At 44.5% G+C, this 18,562-nt stretch overlaps 1 protein-coding gene across 1 annotated transcript; it reads right to left on the bottom strand.

Annotated features, from left to right (window-relative positions):
- Positions 1-13,430: 13,430 nt before the first annotated feature.
- On the bottom strand, positions 13,431-14,822 carry LOC148815393 (fish-egg lectin-like). Its single transcript, XM_088905699.1, has 4 exons — positions 14,747-14,822; positions 14,201-14,446; positions 13,660-14,002; positions 13,431-13,572 (listed from the first exon to the last, which is right to left on the bottom strand). The coding sequence occupies exons 1-4, from the start codon at positions 14,820-14,822 to the stop codon at positions 13,431-13,433; spliced, it is 807 nt and encodes a 268-aa protein (XP_088761825.1).
- Between the last annotated feature and the right edge of the window lie 3,740 nt (positions 14,823-18,562).

Here is an 18,562-nt window from a genome sequence, read left to right as displayed (position 1 = left end):
AAAGGCAACTGGAAGCCAACCTGGGAAGTATGATTTGAACGAGGACTGGTTATTGAACAGAATGTTGTACAAAGAAGTAAATTTGTTTGGGTGACAAAAGTACTGCTCCTTACCTTTCTTCCTCTTTGCCATGAATTATCTGAATTCTGGTATCATTCACTTCCTTAACTTGGCCAAGGCTGCCAAAGTAGGAGGATTATGTATCAAGACCAGTTTCTGCACCAAGTATTTGTCTATCAGTGACAATGTGAACCGTGAAACTTGGGAAATGCATTTCATGGTTTTACGTGGAAGGCACCCCTTCAAGTGGTGGAGATAGTATGGAATGGTTGCAGGTTTGTTTGTGGACAGTTTCCTACAATGACAATTGGATTCACATCCAGACTTTGGCTGGGCTGTAGAAGGATCTTATTCTAAAGTTGCTCCGGTGTAGTTTTTAGCCTTGCTCTTTGTCCTGCCCAAGGTACTTTATCATCCCATCTGTCTTTAATGGACTTGGCTTGCTAGATTTTGTTTTGTCCATTTTTTTTTTTCCCAAATTTAAGTCTACCCAGTTCCTGTTGAGACACAATGAGAAACTGTACATTTAATACAGGCTTGAGCATGTTACAGTAGGAACTGGGTGCTGTTTGTGCAGCATGCTTACACCAAAATGTTCCAATTTTAATTAAATGTTAAACCATTCATTTAAAATGAAACAGAATATTGCAGTTTAAAATGTATTTATAAAGCATCTTTCCAAACATGTGGGCACTGTATATAATGAATAAGATGGAAAAGGGGGTGGGAAATACAACTTAAAGTTAAACTTAAAATCATCAGGATAAATTGAAGGACAATTGTTCATTCTCCTCATAAAAAGGTGAGTTTCAGTTTAGATTTTAAAATAATTGTAGAATTTGATTCTCAAAGCATTATGGGAAGGGAATTCCATAAGAAAGTAGCAGAGTCAGAAAAGACAGTCACTGAGACAGTCATCTACAGTGAGCAAGGGCCCAGCCTCAGCTGAGTGGAGAATGAGAGGGAGTGTAAATACGGAGGAGTTAATTTCTTTAGAATATTAAAAATCAATAAGCTCTCATTGAAAACATGTCTTTATAGGCCACCACTGTGTAGATTTAAGTGTAGGAGTGACATGCTGCCACGGTCTGGTGTGACTTAGAAGGCTGGCTGAGGAGTTGTGGGAACAACGTTAATGTTGCAGAAATGAGAACCTGTTTAGGGACCCTACAGCAGGGTGAGCGCCCCCTACTGGTCTCACTAACACCTCTTCCAGCAGCAACCTGATCTTTCCCAGGTGTCTCCCATCCAGGTACTGGCCAGGCTCACACCTGCTGAGCTTCAGTGGGCTGCCAGCTGGGAGTTGCAGGGTGATATAGCTGCTAAATGTGTTCTACAGTATAACAAGCTTACCTGACACTGGTCACTGCCTTGGCACAGCTCACAACACTGATTTTTTTGTACTAAAGTCACTGTTAAGATCTCAGTTTACACCAACAAAGATAATGATTATATCAAATGTGGCAATAAAATGTGGGTTTTGTATTCTGCAAAGCTTGGGAGCTTTTAGTGTTCTCAGGTTTAGTCTGATTCTTTTATGCTCTAGTAAAAAAAAGAAAAGCTGTGCAAGAGCTGCACATTGCTAGAGACTCAAAACACAAAGCAACAGAACTCCTCTCAGCTCTGATTTTGCCCTGGAGCTTCAGTTATAATCAGTTATTAAATGCTGCCCCCTGCTGAAAAAATATTGAAGAGGTCACTGAAATAAACAATCTTTTTTTAGTATGGAATCTTCTGTTGGCGTTTTAGTTACAGTACATTTATGTCAAATTTCTATCACATTGCAAATTAATTGAAACCCATCAGACTGAGTCTTTTCTCTTCATAAACTACATGTATAAGTTCATTTATGAGTTGAGCAAACTACCTGTTAAGCATCTCCAATCCTGGTCCTGAAGGGCCAGTGTACCTGCGGGTTTTCAGGTGTCTTCAGAAATGGAAGCTGTTGATGAAATTCAATTCAACTACTGATGAGCTCATTTATGTTAAGAGTCCATCTGGGATAAAACCTGCAGATACACTGACCTTCAGGAACCAGGTTAAGCAACCACTGCTACACTGCTACATCATCTTGTCAGGGTTGTGAATGATTTGCTCACTGCATCTGACTCAGGGGCTCTCCGTATTCTTATGCGCTCTGATATAAGTGGCCCTTTTTGCTCAAATGCTTGCAGACATTCTTGGCTATCAGCTGTACTGTTTTTAACTGGTTCCTCTTTCATTTGACTGGCAGGCAGCATTTTGTTCTCATGGTCCTCATAAATCCCTCATGGCCCCAGTCAATCACGGTGTACCTCAGGGTTCAGTCTTGGGCCCATTGCTCTTCGTTATCTATATGCCCCTTCTCACTCAGATCATACGCAAATATGGTCTTCAGATTCATTGTTATGCAGAAGATACATTTTGCAGATTTACATTAATACCTCTTCTCCCTCTGATCTTTCACCTTCATCACTTATCTCTTGACTGTGTAACATGAAGCTCTTGCTGACATTAAATTCCTTGAAACTAAAAAGTGACAAAACAGAAATTTAACGGTTTGCAGCAAATGTCAAGTGGGAACACTTTGGGGAGGTTCACAGTTATGGTGGATGGCTTCTCCATGAAGGCATCAGGTAGAGGCAGAAATCTGGAAGTTACACTTAATCCTCTCCTTTCTCTTGAGCCCCATGTGAAAACTTTGATTCAAAATCTCTTTTTTCACCTTAGAAACTTTCCCTTATTAGGCAATTTCTATAAATGTCTGATGCCAAGTGCTCGTTTCATTCATTGATGACATCAAGGCCTGGTTTCTGCAGCTATGTGCTCCATAGCCCCCCCTAACACTCTTCTCCATACGTTTTCCCCCCCTGTCATGAATCAACCTTGATCCTCTCTTGTCTTTTGAGCCCCATGAGAAATATTTGACATCTTTTTTCACCTTAGAAGTTTTGCCCGCATCAGGTCATTTCCATCAATGTCCAAGTGCCTGATTCATGTGTTTAGAACATCTAGGCTTGATTTTTGCAACTCTTTGCTTTATGAGCTCCCTAACGCTCTTCCCAGGAAGTTGTTATATGGCCAGAACTCTGAAACTAGGAGTCTAACTCAGACTCCACCAGGGCAGCATATCATTCCTCCACTGGTTGCCTGTAAAGTCATGTTCAACATGAGATTTTAGTAAGGTGGCTCCATCCTACATCTCTGAACTCAATATTCACTCTCCTTCCTGGGCTGTGTTCAGTTGAGGCTGGTCCTTTAGTCGCTGTACCCAGGATTAACTCATAGACCTTTGGTGACTGACTTTCTTCTGTTACAGCTCCATTGTTATGAAATGTCCTTCCTCCGAATCTATGCTTAAAATGCACCTATTTACTAGTACCTATGTCCAATTGCCCTACATTCTGTCCTGTATGTTTTATTTACTTTTTATTGTACTTTTTTCTATTTATCACTGCATGCAGTATCCTAATAAGTTATTTTGTATTACCATATTGAAAACGCTTCTCTTGTGCTTTCCTGGGTTTTGCTTCATCCATTTTCCCCTAATTTTTGACAACCTGCTCCGTTCCTGCAAAGAAGCAATGAGAAGCCAAACAGTAACAATACTGTCTCCACCATGCTTCACAGTAGGGACTGGGTGATGTGCTGGTTGCAAGCATGTTCAGACCAAAATGTTTGTCTTGTAGCGGCGAGGCTTAATAATAAGGCAGAATTAAGTGTTTCTGAGCTTCCCAAATGAGGCCCCATTTCTCTGTTCATCTCTGTGGAGCAGCCACAGAGAGACCATTAGTGCAGGGTGATTTAAGGTTTCCTAGGACAGCTCCCAAAGGGGGATGCACTTAGCTAAGTCTGGCTATCATGATCAATGGTCATCCACTGGCGCCTATCAGTCTAGGGAGTGCCGGATGGACATCTGGACTGCATTACTAAGTGTCAGGACTAAGTGACTCATATCTCACCTTGATCAACCAATCAGGGACTGGTAGGGCTGAGTAACCCACGTGGGACTCTGATGCCCATGGAACTTTCAGCCAATCAACGAGCTGAAGTTCCTCCAGGTAAAAACAGGCAACACAGGCCTGGAGATTCAGATTCGGGAGATTCAGTAAGATTCTGGAGAGGATTCTGTGGACTGTTCTAAAGGGAATTCAAAGGAGAATTCCAGGGCAGGACGGCCCAGGATCAGAAGGCTCCCAAGGGCAGGACATTCTCGCAGCGCGCCTCCTGACCATCCTGAGACTCAGCCCGGACAACCACGGAACGGCCAGTGTGTCCGAGTGCCAGAACTTTCCTTTGTTCTAAGAGTCTAGAGTGGAGGTTGCCAGAGAGTAACCAGCAGCAGGCCTCGTGAACAGGTCGGAACTGTGGACAACTGAATCACTATTCAGAACTAGCTCTTCATCAGGAACGAACCGGTCCTCTTCCTGACTTGCTGGGACCCACAGTAACTTTTCTCCTGTGCGCAAACTTTGCTAGTTAAAGCCAACACAACTAGCCGGTCAGTGAGCATCAGCAGCGCACCGTCGCAAGCCGCACAGCACAGCCTGGCACGGAGCCAGAGAGAGCGGATTGGACAGCAACAGCCTGCAACTGTTTCTTTGTGCCCGCAGGAGATCTGAATCCCCAGAAATTGGATGAGTATTCAACTTCAATGCATTACAGCTCGAGAATTCAATTGTTATCCCAACCAGTTGATATCAATTTAATTCCTAAGAGTTATGTACTTGTTTTGAGTATCTAATGTAGAAGTTATAACCAAGTTCATTTACGAAACGGTCTTAATGAATGATATACTGAACGTATGTCCTCTTGATATGTGTAACACTTCGTAACTGATTGAATATATACCTTTTGTATTCTGATAACCCTCTTGATAAGATCTGTTAGGTTTATATGCATATTCTATGTATTAATAAATGTATCCTCGTGTATTAGTACCTGCGTGTGTGCGTTGTTTGAGTTATGTCGCATGGTTGGATTCTAAAGCCATCAAAAGAATCAACTTTGTGATTTACTGCTACAATTGATAATTGTCACAGTAAATGCCCAAACCCTACAGAACTGGTGCCTTCAGAGAGCCACTATGATTACATATTTGGCGTCCCTGAACGGCTATGAAACACTACATTTATGGCGTCCCTGGGTGGGCGTGGCAAGACTGAAATGAATCAACCAAGCGGAATAATTCATATAAAACGCCGTGGGTTTCATACACGACAATACAGTGTGCTGAAAGCCGAAAGAAAAAAAGTTCCCCTTGCTCTTTAAGCAGTGCTTGATTGTTTTGTGATCTTTTGCAATCTACCGGGTTGATTGCATACTTGATCTTGTGGTTTTCTGTGGTAAAACTGTGATTTCGTACTTAAAAGTAATACTCTTTAAGTTTAACGATGGTTGTTAAAAGGTCTGAATTCGAGTCGCTTTTAAGCACTCTCTCTAGCAGCGACAAGTCTGACCACGATCTCCGTCATATCTCCGTCAGCGGAGAAGCTAGGAGAATAAACCTCCATTCTCTGAGAGAGCTAGCGAAGGACATAGAGAGATTTGACCCCGCAGTGTCAGAGAATAATATCGAGAGTTATATTCAAGACCTCAGGTATAACCTGCAGTACCTGCCAAACGCCACAGAACAGGAGAAAGTGTTTCTGGTCAGGAAAACTACCAGCAGAGCTGTACATGAGTGGATGGCTAGGCAGATGAAAGAAGTCTGTAATGACTTTGAGCAGCTATGTCAAGCACTTATCGAAGAATACAGTGCGTTTATTGACCCGACTGCCGCGATAGCCGCCGCCCTTAACATTAAGCACGAGAGAGCAGAGTCCCCTCGCGAATATTATGAGAGACTTAGACGAACTTATTTTGCAGGGCGAAATGATGAGGGTTGCGAAGAGAACATACATTTCAAGGGTTTATTCATTGCGAATCTCCACCCATCAGTCAGAAAGATGATCTTAATGCATACAGATGCACAGACCATGAAAGTGACTGATATTAAGAGATTCGTGCAGAAAGCCTGGGAGTATGATGTCCAAAGTCGCTCTGAGCAAAAAGCTGCTAAAGCGACTGTGTTCGCCGTCAGAGCCAGCAGGGTTAATTCCCCCCTGCTCGAAGGAGCACAGGCTCCTGAGCTGGCTAAGCCCCGTTCCAAAGCAGGCACACAGGACCGCACCCAGCGTCCTAAGTGCCATGAGAACACCGGGGGAGGGAAAGGGCTAGAAAAAGCTGAACAAAAGGATTCAGTAGCCTCCCGCCTGGCCAGGCTTGAACAAGCTTTATTAGGACAGGGACAACCGCTCCCCAAGGCTGCCGGAAGCGTGAATGAGCTGATACTCTCCACTGGAGGAGGCGGAGACCCGCCCCCTCCCACTCCCTCAGTCTATCTGATTGAGCGGAAGGGTTCCTGCCTGGATGAGGTCGGCCACTCCCAAGCGAGTGCTGACTCCACCCCTAAAGTCACAGAGCAGGCAGTAAAACACAGAGGAAAAGCAGGAAGCTTTTACCTCAAGGCTGCCATGGGAGATGTCTTACCCAGTGAGACACTGATTGACACTGAGGTTGAAAGGTGTTTGATGTCACACGGCAAGCTCAAATGGGTTGAAAAAGAAAAGGGCATGCGACTCAGAGTGGAACCTTTGGTGGATCACCAGAAAGGCAAAGTGTGGAAACAGGTCAAGGCTCCTAAGCCTTCTGTACAGAAGGAAAGGGGGGCCAAGAGGCAGACTGTGCTCACACAGTGCCCACCGAACACAGAAGCCTATGTGGAGATTCCTTCTGTTCCCTCTGGACAAGAAATAAAAATATTTTCTTGTTCCCCGGATATACAGGGAAGTCGTGTCCCGGCTGAGGTCACAACAGCCTCCCTGCCACAGGAGCGGTGCTCCAAGCAGCCGCCTGATCCACCAGGCAAAGCACACACCTTTTACATCCCTAAAGAGGAGCAGATCTCCCCACCTGGCGATGAAAAGGAGCTTTCCCTGTGCACCCTGGCACCCAAGAGGGGTCAGGACCACCACCCTGCAGTGGTGGAAGGGATCCAGATGGCAGGAGAGCAGGTTGGTGATGTAGCCCTCACCCTTAGCCCTGAGAGGTCCTCTATTAGTGAGGATCTGCTTGAGCAGCTGTCACGGGGCCACCGCCAGGTGCCCCTGGTGCAACATTCACAGGTTAGACAGGAGGTCCAGCTGGACGCTGAGACTACTGCGCTGTGGACACACCTGATCCCAGATGCCGATTCCCTCTGCTATGACCCAGGGAACCTGCAGTCAGGTAACATTATTTCTCACAACTACCAGGTAGTGAGTGAGACTGACCTGATTGTTCCTACCTCGACAGCAGGGTTTCCAACACACCCAGTCCCCCAGAAGGGACAGGGAATGAAAGCCGAGCCGGTTTTCTTACAGCCACCAGCTCAGTCTGTCAGTCTGAGTCTGACCAACAGTGGTTCAGCCAGACTGGAGCTGGATGGTCAAGCCACCCGCCTGCCAGTGCAGGACATCGCAAAGAGGGGTGTCAGAATCCCCGCCTGCACTGACATGGGCCTGGTGGGTGATAGTAAGTTCAAAGACAATGAACTAGCTATCCCAGTGCTGGGGCAGCTCCCTGAACCCCTAGCGAGGGAAGGGGGGAGCGAGCAGGTGTCCTACGCCCACGCCCAGCGAACGATTGTAAACATGCCGATAGAGGGATTCCTCAATCAGGAAGTGTGCACGGTGGACCGGAACAGTGAGAATGGGGTAACAATCTCAGATCACTCAGGTGCTCCAGATGACCACTCAGCCGAGGGTCAGGCATGCTCCACCGCTGCACCACCCCCTGCAGGGTTCCTAGAGCACAGGCATGAACAAATCGAAAAAGCAGATGCCCTGGAAATGGAGGAGCAGCATCAGCAGCTATGTCAGATCTCCCCAGATTTCCAGGATGTTGGTGCCCAAGATGCCACATGGCATACTGAGAAAGACACCATGTACACGCTGCGCCAGCTTAGAAAGGCAACAGTCACTCAGAAGGAGATGACTGGGATCAGCCACCCTAAAAGACTTTTGGGAGGACTGATTGCTGCCACCACTGTTGTGCATTTGCTCTTTTTGGTAGGTTTGTGTGCTACTGGCACTCTCACCCTGACTGCCCCAAGAAGGCAGGTGTCAGAGAGGCCAGAGGGTAGTGACAGACTGTATCGACAGCAGCAAAAGTTGGAAAGCTTAGGGAAAATCCTACAGGCAACTTCCTATGCAACAGGGTTAAACCTTATTCCCCAACCAGTGGACATGATTGTTGGTGTTATACAGTGGGTTTATGCTTGTGTGCAACAGGCCAGAATGTTGACACAAGACCTGTTAAGGGAGTTTAGTGCCACTGTAGCCAGTCTAGCCACGGCACAATTCCCAACCCACTTGATTCCACTCTTCTCAGTAGAGGAGTATGTGACATTAACCCCATCACTCATAGCTCACCCAGAAGGCAATCCAAGATTGAATTCGGTTCCAAATCTTGAGATGGGTATGGCTACCAAAGCTATCCATTGGCTGTGTCTAAACGATTCACCAATGAAGGGTGTAAAGCTACTAATGGGCAGAGGGAGGTTAATGAACCCCATGAAGAGCAGGTGGGAAGTAAATGGCTGGTCAGCACACCACATTTAACTGTCACCATGACTTGTGACAGGCATGATACAGCTACCGCAATGCAGCTACCTAATCAAAACAGTTTTCCTGCAAGTTCCCGAGGAGGCCATAGTACAGCATGGTAACTTAACACTGTACGGTCTGGAACCAGACAACATAAGACCAAACTTGAGGTCGTGGATGCCTTCAGATGCCACACTAAGGAATTGGATAGAAATCCAAGAAACAGTAAGCCTGAAGAGGTACAGGTAGTTGAGTTTGCTTTAATGGAACAAACCTCCAAACCACCCTAGCAGATACCCAACACAGGTGTTGTGGTTTATCGGGGGGCTGGGAACAGGAACTGTTGTTATTGTAACACTGCTGCCGGGTAGCTGGATCATGACTGACAGTGTACTCTGAATGATGTACTCTCACATCAAGATGTACTCCGGGTAGCATGAATGAGTCAAAGGTAGCATGTCAAAAGAAAGGAAGTGACTTCTCCCCAAATATCTACCACAGAGGTATCAGATATTGACAGTGAACTTCCTGATGTGTAATTCCTAGACTTAGATAATGTCTCCTACCGTGTTTATACATACTCCAGATGTTATTCATCCTGTTTGTTCCCAATGCTGGTTCTGGTATGAATTCTCGAGGAGTAATGTGGACATTTAAGATTAATGTTCTAATGGCAAGGGACATCACTTAACTCTGTTTTGTTTTGAAGGCAACAACGCCTCAGGACCTCGTGACCTTCAAAAAGGGGGGATATGTAGCGGCGAGGCTTAATAATAAGGCAGAATTAAGTGTTTCTGAGCTTCCCAAATGAGGCCCCATTTCTCTGTTCATCTCTGTGGAGCAGCCACAGAGAGACCATTAGTGCAGGGTGATTTAAGGTTTCCTAGGACAGCTCCCAAAGGGGGATGCACTTAGCTAAGTCTGGCTATCATGATCAATGGTCATCCACTGGCGCCTATCAGTCTAGGGAGTGCCGGATGGACATCTGGACTGCATTACTAAGTGTCAGGACTAAGTGACTCATATCTCACCTTGATCAACCAATCAGGGACTGGTAGGGCTGAGTAACCCACGTGGGACTCTGATGCCCATGGAACTTTCAGCCAATCAACGAGCTGAAGTTCCTCCAGGTAAAAACAGGCAACACAGGCCTGGAGATTCAGATTCGGGAGATTCAGTAAGATTCTGGAGAGGATTCTGTGGACTGTTCTAAAGGGAATTCAAAGGAGAATTCCAGGGCAGGACGGCCCAGGATCAGAAGGCTCCCAAGGGCAGGACATTCTCGCAGCGCGCCTCCTGACCATCCTGAGACTCAGCCCGGACAACCACGGAACGGCCAGTGTGTCCGAGTGCCAGAACTTTCCTTTGTTCTAAGAGTCTAGAGTGGAGGTTGCCAGAGAGTAACCAGCAGCAGGCCTCGTGAACAGGTCGGAACTGTGGACAACTGAATCACTATTCAGAACTAGCTCTTCATCAGGAACGAACCGGTCCTCTTCCTGACTTGCTGGGACCCACAGTAACTTTTCTCCTGTGCGCAAACTTTGCTAGTTAAAGCCAACACAACTAGCCGGTCAGTGAGCATCAGCAGCGCACCGTCGCAAGCCGCACAGCACAGCCTGGCACGGAGCCAGAGAGAGCGGATTGGACAGCAACAGCCTGCAACTGTTTCTTTGTGCCCGCAGGAGATCTGAATCCCCAGAAATTGGATGAGTATTCAACTTCAATGCATTACAGCTCGAGAATTCAATTGTTATCCCAACCAGTTGATATCAATTTAATTCCTAAGAGTTATGTACTTGTTTTGAGTATCTAATGTAGAAGTTATAACCAAGTTCATTTACGAAACGGTCTTAATGAATGATATACTGAACGTATGTCCTCTTGATATGTGTAACACTTCGTAACTGATTGAATATATACCTTTTGTATTCTGATAACCCTCTCGATAAGATCTGTTAGGTTTATATGCATATTCTATGTATTAATAAATGTATCCTCGTGTATTAGTACCTGCGTGTGTGCGTTGTTTGAGTTATGTCGCATGGTTGGATTCTAAAGCCATCAAAAGAATCAACTTTGTGATTTACTGCTACAATTGATAATTGTCACAGTAAATGCCCAAACCCTACAGAACTGGTGCCTTCAGAGAGCCACTATGATTACATATTTGGCGTCCCTGAACGGCTATGAAACACTACAGTCTCAAATGTTTTATAATTGAATAAAACATTGCACTTTATAATATCAGCAGCTTGATTTATAAAGCACCTTTCCAAGCCCAAGAACACTGTATAAAGTACAATAAAATTAAATACAATTCAATAAGAACATACAGGATAAACTGCGAGGCAATCCGACATAAGCCCTACGAAAAAGGCTCCCCACCCTTGGCAACCAAAATAATTTTGATGAGGCAATGCAGAGCTCATCTCGGACAGGAAGCAAGAGTTACACTCTGTTGTAACAGACAAATAAGTTCTGGATCCCAAGATGAAGTTTAAACAGATGAGTTTTATTGCATGCAAAAAACCAAAGTACTGTTCAAAATACCGGTACAAAACTTTCAGTTTATATACTGTAGCACTTTTCAGCCACTTTCGACATAGCTCATTACCGTGGTAATGGGTAGAGGTCACAGTGTTCAGACAGTCCCCCAGGCTTTGACCACTCTTAATGGTCAGTTTTAGGTTTTCTTCCTGGGGGGGGGGGTTCTAGCTGGCATCTGGAATCATTATCAGTTATCCCAGTTCCTACCATAACTAAGCCTGGAATGTCTTGTGCAGAAAGGAATCAGTTAACCCCTTCTTCACCTCTTATCTTTCTTCAGCGCTCACAGCCCACAGCTGCACTGGGAAACGGCAGCATTGTCACAAGTAATCGCACTCCTCCTGGGCCTCCTATTCCAACACACTGAGGCTGTATGCCCATTGGCACCCAGTCATCCCATCATTCCTATCCAGACTCCCTATTTGATCCCCGAGACACCTTGGGGAAAGTGTTCGGTCACTGAGCTCCTGAGCTTGTGCTTCACCCAGCAGCACTATATAGTACAGTACGAGCGTAGCCGAAATCCCAAGAACCCCAGATCCATGACCTGCCTGATCAGAAATTGAAGACGAGATCAAAACAAGGAGCAATGTGATCTCCAAACTTGCTGGTACAACATGGGGCTCTGCCAGCGGCTTCCTGCAGACCTCAGCCCCTACAGCACCAGCACACCTGTCTGATCAGGATCATCAGCGGAGGGTGACTCTCTGAGTACGCGAATACCAAACTGCGCATCACTGGACCCCCTGCAAACATCACTCCTTTGCCCATCTGACAACTTGAAATAGTTTGTAAAATGCGCAAAAAGCTCCACAACAGTACTCATCTGCCCCTACATGAAGATACTGTATATGTAATCCACCAGACAATTGCCTTCAAGAAAGCCAGTCTGGAAAAAAAACCAAAAACAAACAGTGAGCCATCGTAAGTCTCTTTAGGACTGCTCATGGTCCATGTCCTGCCAGCCTCTATAGCCAGGGAACATGGGTAATGGTGCAAGCACTTCTTATTCCTGTGGAATGGAGCAAACTCTGGGTCAGGGATTTAGCATTCAGGACGTTAAATGAAAAGTCTGTTAAAGACCTTACTGGGATTAAATGTACCTTTCAGTGGGACAAAAGGCCAAAACTACACCAGAATTGCTATAGAATAAAGAATGACACGTCCTTCCCGCAACTAGTCAAAGTCTGGATATAAATCCTACTGTAAATGTGGAGGAAAAAAATAGCCAACTGCCATCCACAAGCTAATCTGTCACAAATGGGCAAAACCTGCACCATGGGCAAGTAGAGACTTTCCACATCAACCCTTGCAGCTGCCAAAGGAGATCCTACAAAACTGAATTGTTCTGATAGGGTGGAGGTCTTATCACCAATCCAATGTCTAAACAGTAAATGTAAGCAGAAAATACCCTTACCATCCAAATCCTTGAATTCGGGCATTACAGAAACATTCTGGAAAATGAAGTGCCTTCTGTTCCAATTTCAAACTGAAATTTCCTCATTGTTTCTAGTGCATTTCAACTCCTCTGGGTTTTGTCTTTTGTTTCCAGGACTCATTTCTTGTTTAGAATTAGGTAGCACCAAGGAAATACTAAATTCACCATCACCTACAACATTGAAACTGTAAACTAGACCAGAACATGGATTTTTTCTGCAAGTCAGGAAGTGTTGCCAATACAGCTAAAGTTACTTCTTCACAGTTAACCATTTAACTGCCAGTTCTCAATCCAATTGCACACTTCCTCAATTACCCTCCAGCTGTATTGCAAGCATTCATCTTTTACAGAGAAGCTCTCAGCACAGCCTCCTGATAAACAATGCCACAATCTCATTGTGGTCCCTTCTCACTCACAGAAGAGTAGGGAAACAGGAGCTACTTTCACATTAATTTCCCCATCCCATAAACAATTGGAGCTTTGCAGCTTTACCACCCTTCTAATTGCTTGGCAAAAGAAGCTCTTCAACTACTTGGATATTACCTATGAGTTAAGCAATTATTTCCTTAGTCTTCTGAAGGAGATCTGTGGCTTCCATGATTAACATTTGGTCACAAACCCTGTAGATAAATATCTTGAACCAAATATTCAAGCCACTTGCAGAAAAAAAAACAAAAAAAACACCAATATTGGATTCCAGGCAATTTTATTTGGTTCAGAAGGCAGAAGAAACTTCTACATCCACAGCTCTCCTCCCAGGACCAGGCCATACAGACTGCTCAGACCTTGCACCTCTGGACTTGGCCATCTTTGGCCACAATCCAGAGGATTCCTTGGTCATAGGACACATGCCTGGCCACACCAGCTGCCTTTAGAGTCGACCAACTCCTGCCAAAGGGGTTACAGGCATCAACTCCAAGCCTGCAGGAAAAGGCACAGGGTTAGAGCAGTCTAGAATTAGGACAGTCATTCATGCACCCACATGTGTTATCCCCCCCCCCAGCTCACCTCTTGAAGACCACTCCATTCCTGTTCACCCCATACACACTGCCATCTGAGCCCACCTCCACCAGGGACAGGAAGCCCTGAATGGGGTACCACCTGTCAGAGCCTTTGCAGGAATCCCCACTCACATCCAACTTGACAAAGATCTGATCCAGCCTGTTCACTCCCCAGCAGCCAAAAGGCCCACAGGAATAGTACTTGAGGGAGCCCACAACAGGAATCCAGGGGATGTTGCCCTGGCCAGCATACTGCAGCACAGGTCCTCTGTTCAGGCACCAGATGGAATTGGCAGCATTGACACCAACCACAAACTTGTCTCCACCAGCATCAATCTGGATGAGGGAGCCTGCAGAGGACAGCAAGAACAGCTGTTGTCAGTATGAGGCAGTGCAGTGCTCATTCCTCAGTTACTAGGGAGTGAAATAGCTGCCTTCAGCCAAAACACTCGTTAACAGGTAGCCTGACAGAGCCTGATGGATTCATGGAGAAATCTGAAAGCCACCATTTCTATTAGCTCATCTGCCTAGGTTAGCCACAGTCTCACCTGGTTGCACTTGGATCCACCTTCCCCGAAGCCATTTGAACACAAGGCTGGTGACACTCACACTCCAGAGTCCTGCTGGCCCCACACTCACATGTTTCCCCTTCATGGCCAGAGAGACCCAGCTGTTGCCCTGGTAGCTGACCAGGTTGTCTGCATTGTCGACTCCACACACCCTTCTAGCACCAGCATCTATCTGCTTCAGACTGCCAGGCACAGCCCGACACTGCAGGGCTTCAGCCACAGACACTGGGGAGGAGAGGACACCACTGTGTCAATGATCACCAGCTAGATCAGGTGGAAGTAGCCTGAGCTCTTAGTGATCACACATAGGGGGAATATTAACAAGGTCTTGCAGAACTTCAATAGTACATGGAAACATCTAAGTCATGGATTTAACACTCAGTCCAGGTATCTTTTAAGCAACATCTATACTCAAGACCCAGTCAGATACACTGAAATCCATAAATATTAGCAGCATGCAATTACTACATCTCCATCTGTCCTTCCCCTACTACTTTTACTTAAATCAGTATATCCAAACCCTACCTTGAAGACATCCCACAAGCAAACACAACAAACACCCTCTCCCTTCCATGTTAATGAGTGATCTCACAAACCTCATATATACTATTACCCCCATCAGTGGCCTTTATATAGTCAAGACTGCTGGGCTTCAGCTCCTACACACACCTGTCTAACCAGGTGTTAAATTGAACCATAACGAGCTGCTGATTGAATCACTCAAGTTTCAATTATAGAAGACATTAATTACATTCGTCCACAGAGCTCATCCTCAGGGTGTAGTAATCGTGGCGACAGAAAACGTTGTAATTGTTTAATGCAAAAAATAACTGAATAAGATTAGTTAGTTGTATCAAGACTTCCTCTGAAACATATTGCAAAGCTGAATATCTTGTTACAGACCTCTGCAGTCTTTGTCCTCAAACATTTTTTTCATCTGATTCAATTTTTCTGAGCACTCAGAGGATAATACCTGGGCCCTGATTTGAAATCTTCCAGATCCTGTCTTGTTTTCTCAATTAATCTGATACAAGTAAGGGATAAATGATAACTAACATTTATGAAAGCACAAGTTACTGCATTCAGAATGGGGAATTAATGATATTGTAGCTCTTACAGCTCCTAATTCACGAGTGACCATTTGGGCAGCACAGTGGTGTGGATTTTAGAACTGCTGTCTCACAGTTCCTGGGGTTGATTTCCAGCTGAATTTCCTGCTGTGTGGAGCTTGCATGTCTTCCATGTGGATTTTCTCTGTGGGACCAGATTGCTCCCACTTTAGAAAGGAGACCAGGCTTGTGTGTGAATTCCATAAATCCTCCCCTTGTGCTTGTGTTCACAGCCGCTGGTAGTTTCTTGACTGCAGATTGGAGGGTGTTTGTCTGTGAGGATATTAAAGACAAGGTAGATGTCATTACCACATACATTTTTGTGTTGAAATGGGATTCCATCTAAACAGATACAAAGGAAATGATATATAATGGAGGAAAGTGATTCAAAGGAAGATACAGAAAGAATTAAAACAGCTGAAGAAAGATACAAGATGTGAAGAAGGGGTTAACTGATTCCTTTCTGCATGAGGACTGGACTCCTAAGTAACAGACTAGAGTTATGGCAGGAAAGGGGGATAACTGATGAGGATTCCAGACGCCAGCTAGGAAACCCCCCAGGGACGGAAAACTAACACTGACCATTTGGCCAAAGTCTGTAAACTGTCCAAACACCGTGACCTCCCTGCCTTTACCATAGTAATGAGCTACGTCAGAAGCGGCAGGAAAGGGCTACATAACCTGAAAGCTTTGTACCGGCACATTGAACAATACTTCAGTTTTGTTGTTCCTTGCGGGAACAAGACTTTGGTTCTATTGTTCCTTGCAATGAACTCATCTGTTTAACTTCATCTCGGGATCCAGAACTTTATTCTTTCTGTTACAACACAGCCTAAACGAGATGAGAAATCCCAGGTGGAGAAATCGATGAATGGAAACAGGACCAGGCCAGACGGCCAAGTCCTCCATAGTAACAGCTTGCCTGAGCCTCACACCTTGAGCCACCATGTAAATGAACTGAATTATTTCTTAGCTCAGTTTGAGAGCAGTGAACCAGCAGAGGCCATTTTAACAATGGAATTGGGCCCACTGGTGTCTCTCCTTTACTATAACAGCTGAACAAGTGAAACAACTGTTTTCAATGGGTCCTGACAGACCGGAAGGTAATACTTTGCAGAAGTGTCATGACCAACTCAGTCCTGTATTCTGTAACCTGTTTCAGAAGTCACTTCCCACTATTACAGGTCTAAGTTTGTGGAAAATAAGTGTTCTCCTGATTTTATTACTGTTTTATTAATTCATAATAATTTCGTACACTTATATACACTTTTCTGGACACTTCACTCAAAGCAGGGTAAGCACCCCCTACTGCTCCCGCTAACACCTCTCCTCTCAGCTGCGATTCTGCCCTGGAGGTGAAATGCTCATCAGTTATGAAAAGGCACCCCCCCTGCTGGGAAAATATTGAAGTGGTCACTGAAATAACATAAATAAAAAATCTTATTTTGTAGCACTGTATGTCATCCTCTGTTGGCGTTTTTGTTATAGTGGACAAAGACTGGGTATTTTATGTTGTATTTCTATCACATTGCAAATTAATTAAAGCCCATCAGACTGAGTCTTTTCTCTTTATAAACTACATGTATAAGCTCATTTATGAGTTGAGCAAACTACCTGTTAAGCATCTCCAATCCTGGTCCTGAAGGGCCAGTGTACCTGCAGGTTTTCAGGTGTCTTGGAAATGGGAGCTGTTCAACTACTGATGAGCTCATTTCTGTTAAGAGTCGATCTGGGATAAAACCTGCAGATACACTGACCTTCAGGAACCAGGATTAGTAACCACTGCTACACTGCTACATCATCTTGTCAGGGTTGTGAATGATTTACTGGCTGCATCTGACTCAGGGGCTCTCAGTATTCTTATGCACCTTGATATTAGTGGCCCCTTTAAACACAGTATCATTCAGTGTTTCTCAAATGCTTGCAGACATTCATGTCTATCAGTTGTGCTGTTTTTAACTGGTTCCTCTTACATTTGACTGGCAGGCAGCATTTTGTTTCTCATGTTCCTCATAAATCTCTCATGGCCCCAGTCAATCGAGGTGTACCTCAAGGTTCAGTCTTGGGCCTATTGCTCTTCATTATCTATATGCCCCTTCTCACTCAGATCATACGCAAATATGGTCTTCAGATTCATTGTTATGCAGAAGATACGTTTTGCAGATTTACATTAAAACCTCTTCCCCCTCTGATCTTTCACCTTTATCACTTATCTCTTGACTGTGTAACATGAAGCTCTTGCTGACATCAAATTCCTTGAAACTAAACAGTGACAAAACGGAAATTTAACTGGTTTGCAGCAAATGTCAGCTGGGAACACTTTGGGGAGGTTCACAGTCTCCATGAAGGCATCAGGTAGAGGCAGAAATCTGGAAGTCACACTTAATCCTCTCTTTCTTTTGAGCACCATGTGAAAAACCTGATTCAAGATCTATTTTTTCACCTGAGAAACTTTCCCATATTAGGCAATTTCAATCAATGTCTGATGCCGAGTGCATTCATTGATAACATCAAGGTCTGGTTTCTGCAGCTCCGTGCTCTATAGGACCCCTAATATTCTTCTCAGTAAGTTACAATATGTGCAAATTTCTGAAGCTAGGACTTCTATCTCACACCAGAATAGGGCAGCGTATCACTCCTACGCTTAAAGCTATACATTGCATGAAGTCATATTCAATATAAGATCTTATTGACTTTTAATGCTCTAAGGAACCGAACAGAACTGTATTTGCTCCATTTCTATGGAATGCCCTACCTCACACTCTTCAAGAGAGAAGTTTTCTGAATCTGAACTTTAGCTCAACAAATACCAGGGAAATGTCAGAGTGTCTTACAATATACCTTAATGCTCTTGTTTAGTTTTATTTTCCTTTGTAAGAATTACATACAGTGTCCTTCCATTTTTAAAGTGTTTTGTAAATAATTGCAGTATTTTGTGTCATAAAACATTTATGGATCAAAACTGGAACATTCTGGCTTCTCAGTAGGGCTTGGGTAGATTGTAAATGTAACTAAAACATTTTGTATTTTAATTGAAATTGGAACATTTTGATGTAAACATGCTGTACAAACAGAATAATCAACTACTCCTACTGTGAGGCATGGTGGAGACAGTATTGTTGCTGTTCTGCTTCTCATTGCTGCTCAGCAAGCACTGGGTGTGTTGTCAAACATGAGGGCAAAATGGATGAAGCAAAATCCAGGAAAGTAGTAGAGAAATAATCTCAGTTCA

The sequence above is a fragment of the Atractosteus spatula genome, chromosome 25, assembly GCF_055471065.1.
Source record: "Atractosteus spatula isolate fAtrSpa1 chromosome 25, fAtrSpa1.hap1, whole genome shotgun sequence".
Classification (NCBI taxonomy): domain Eukaryota; kingdom Metazoa; phylum Chordata; class Actinopteri; order Semionotiformes; family Lepisosteidae; genus Atractosteus; species Atractosteus spatula.
The sequence above is the reverse complement of the archived record's forward strand: the minus strand, read 5'-3'. Positions and strand labels throughout refer to the sequence as shown.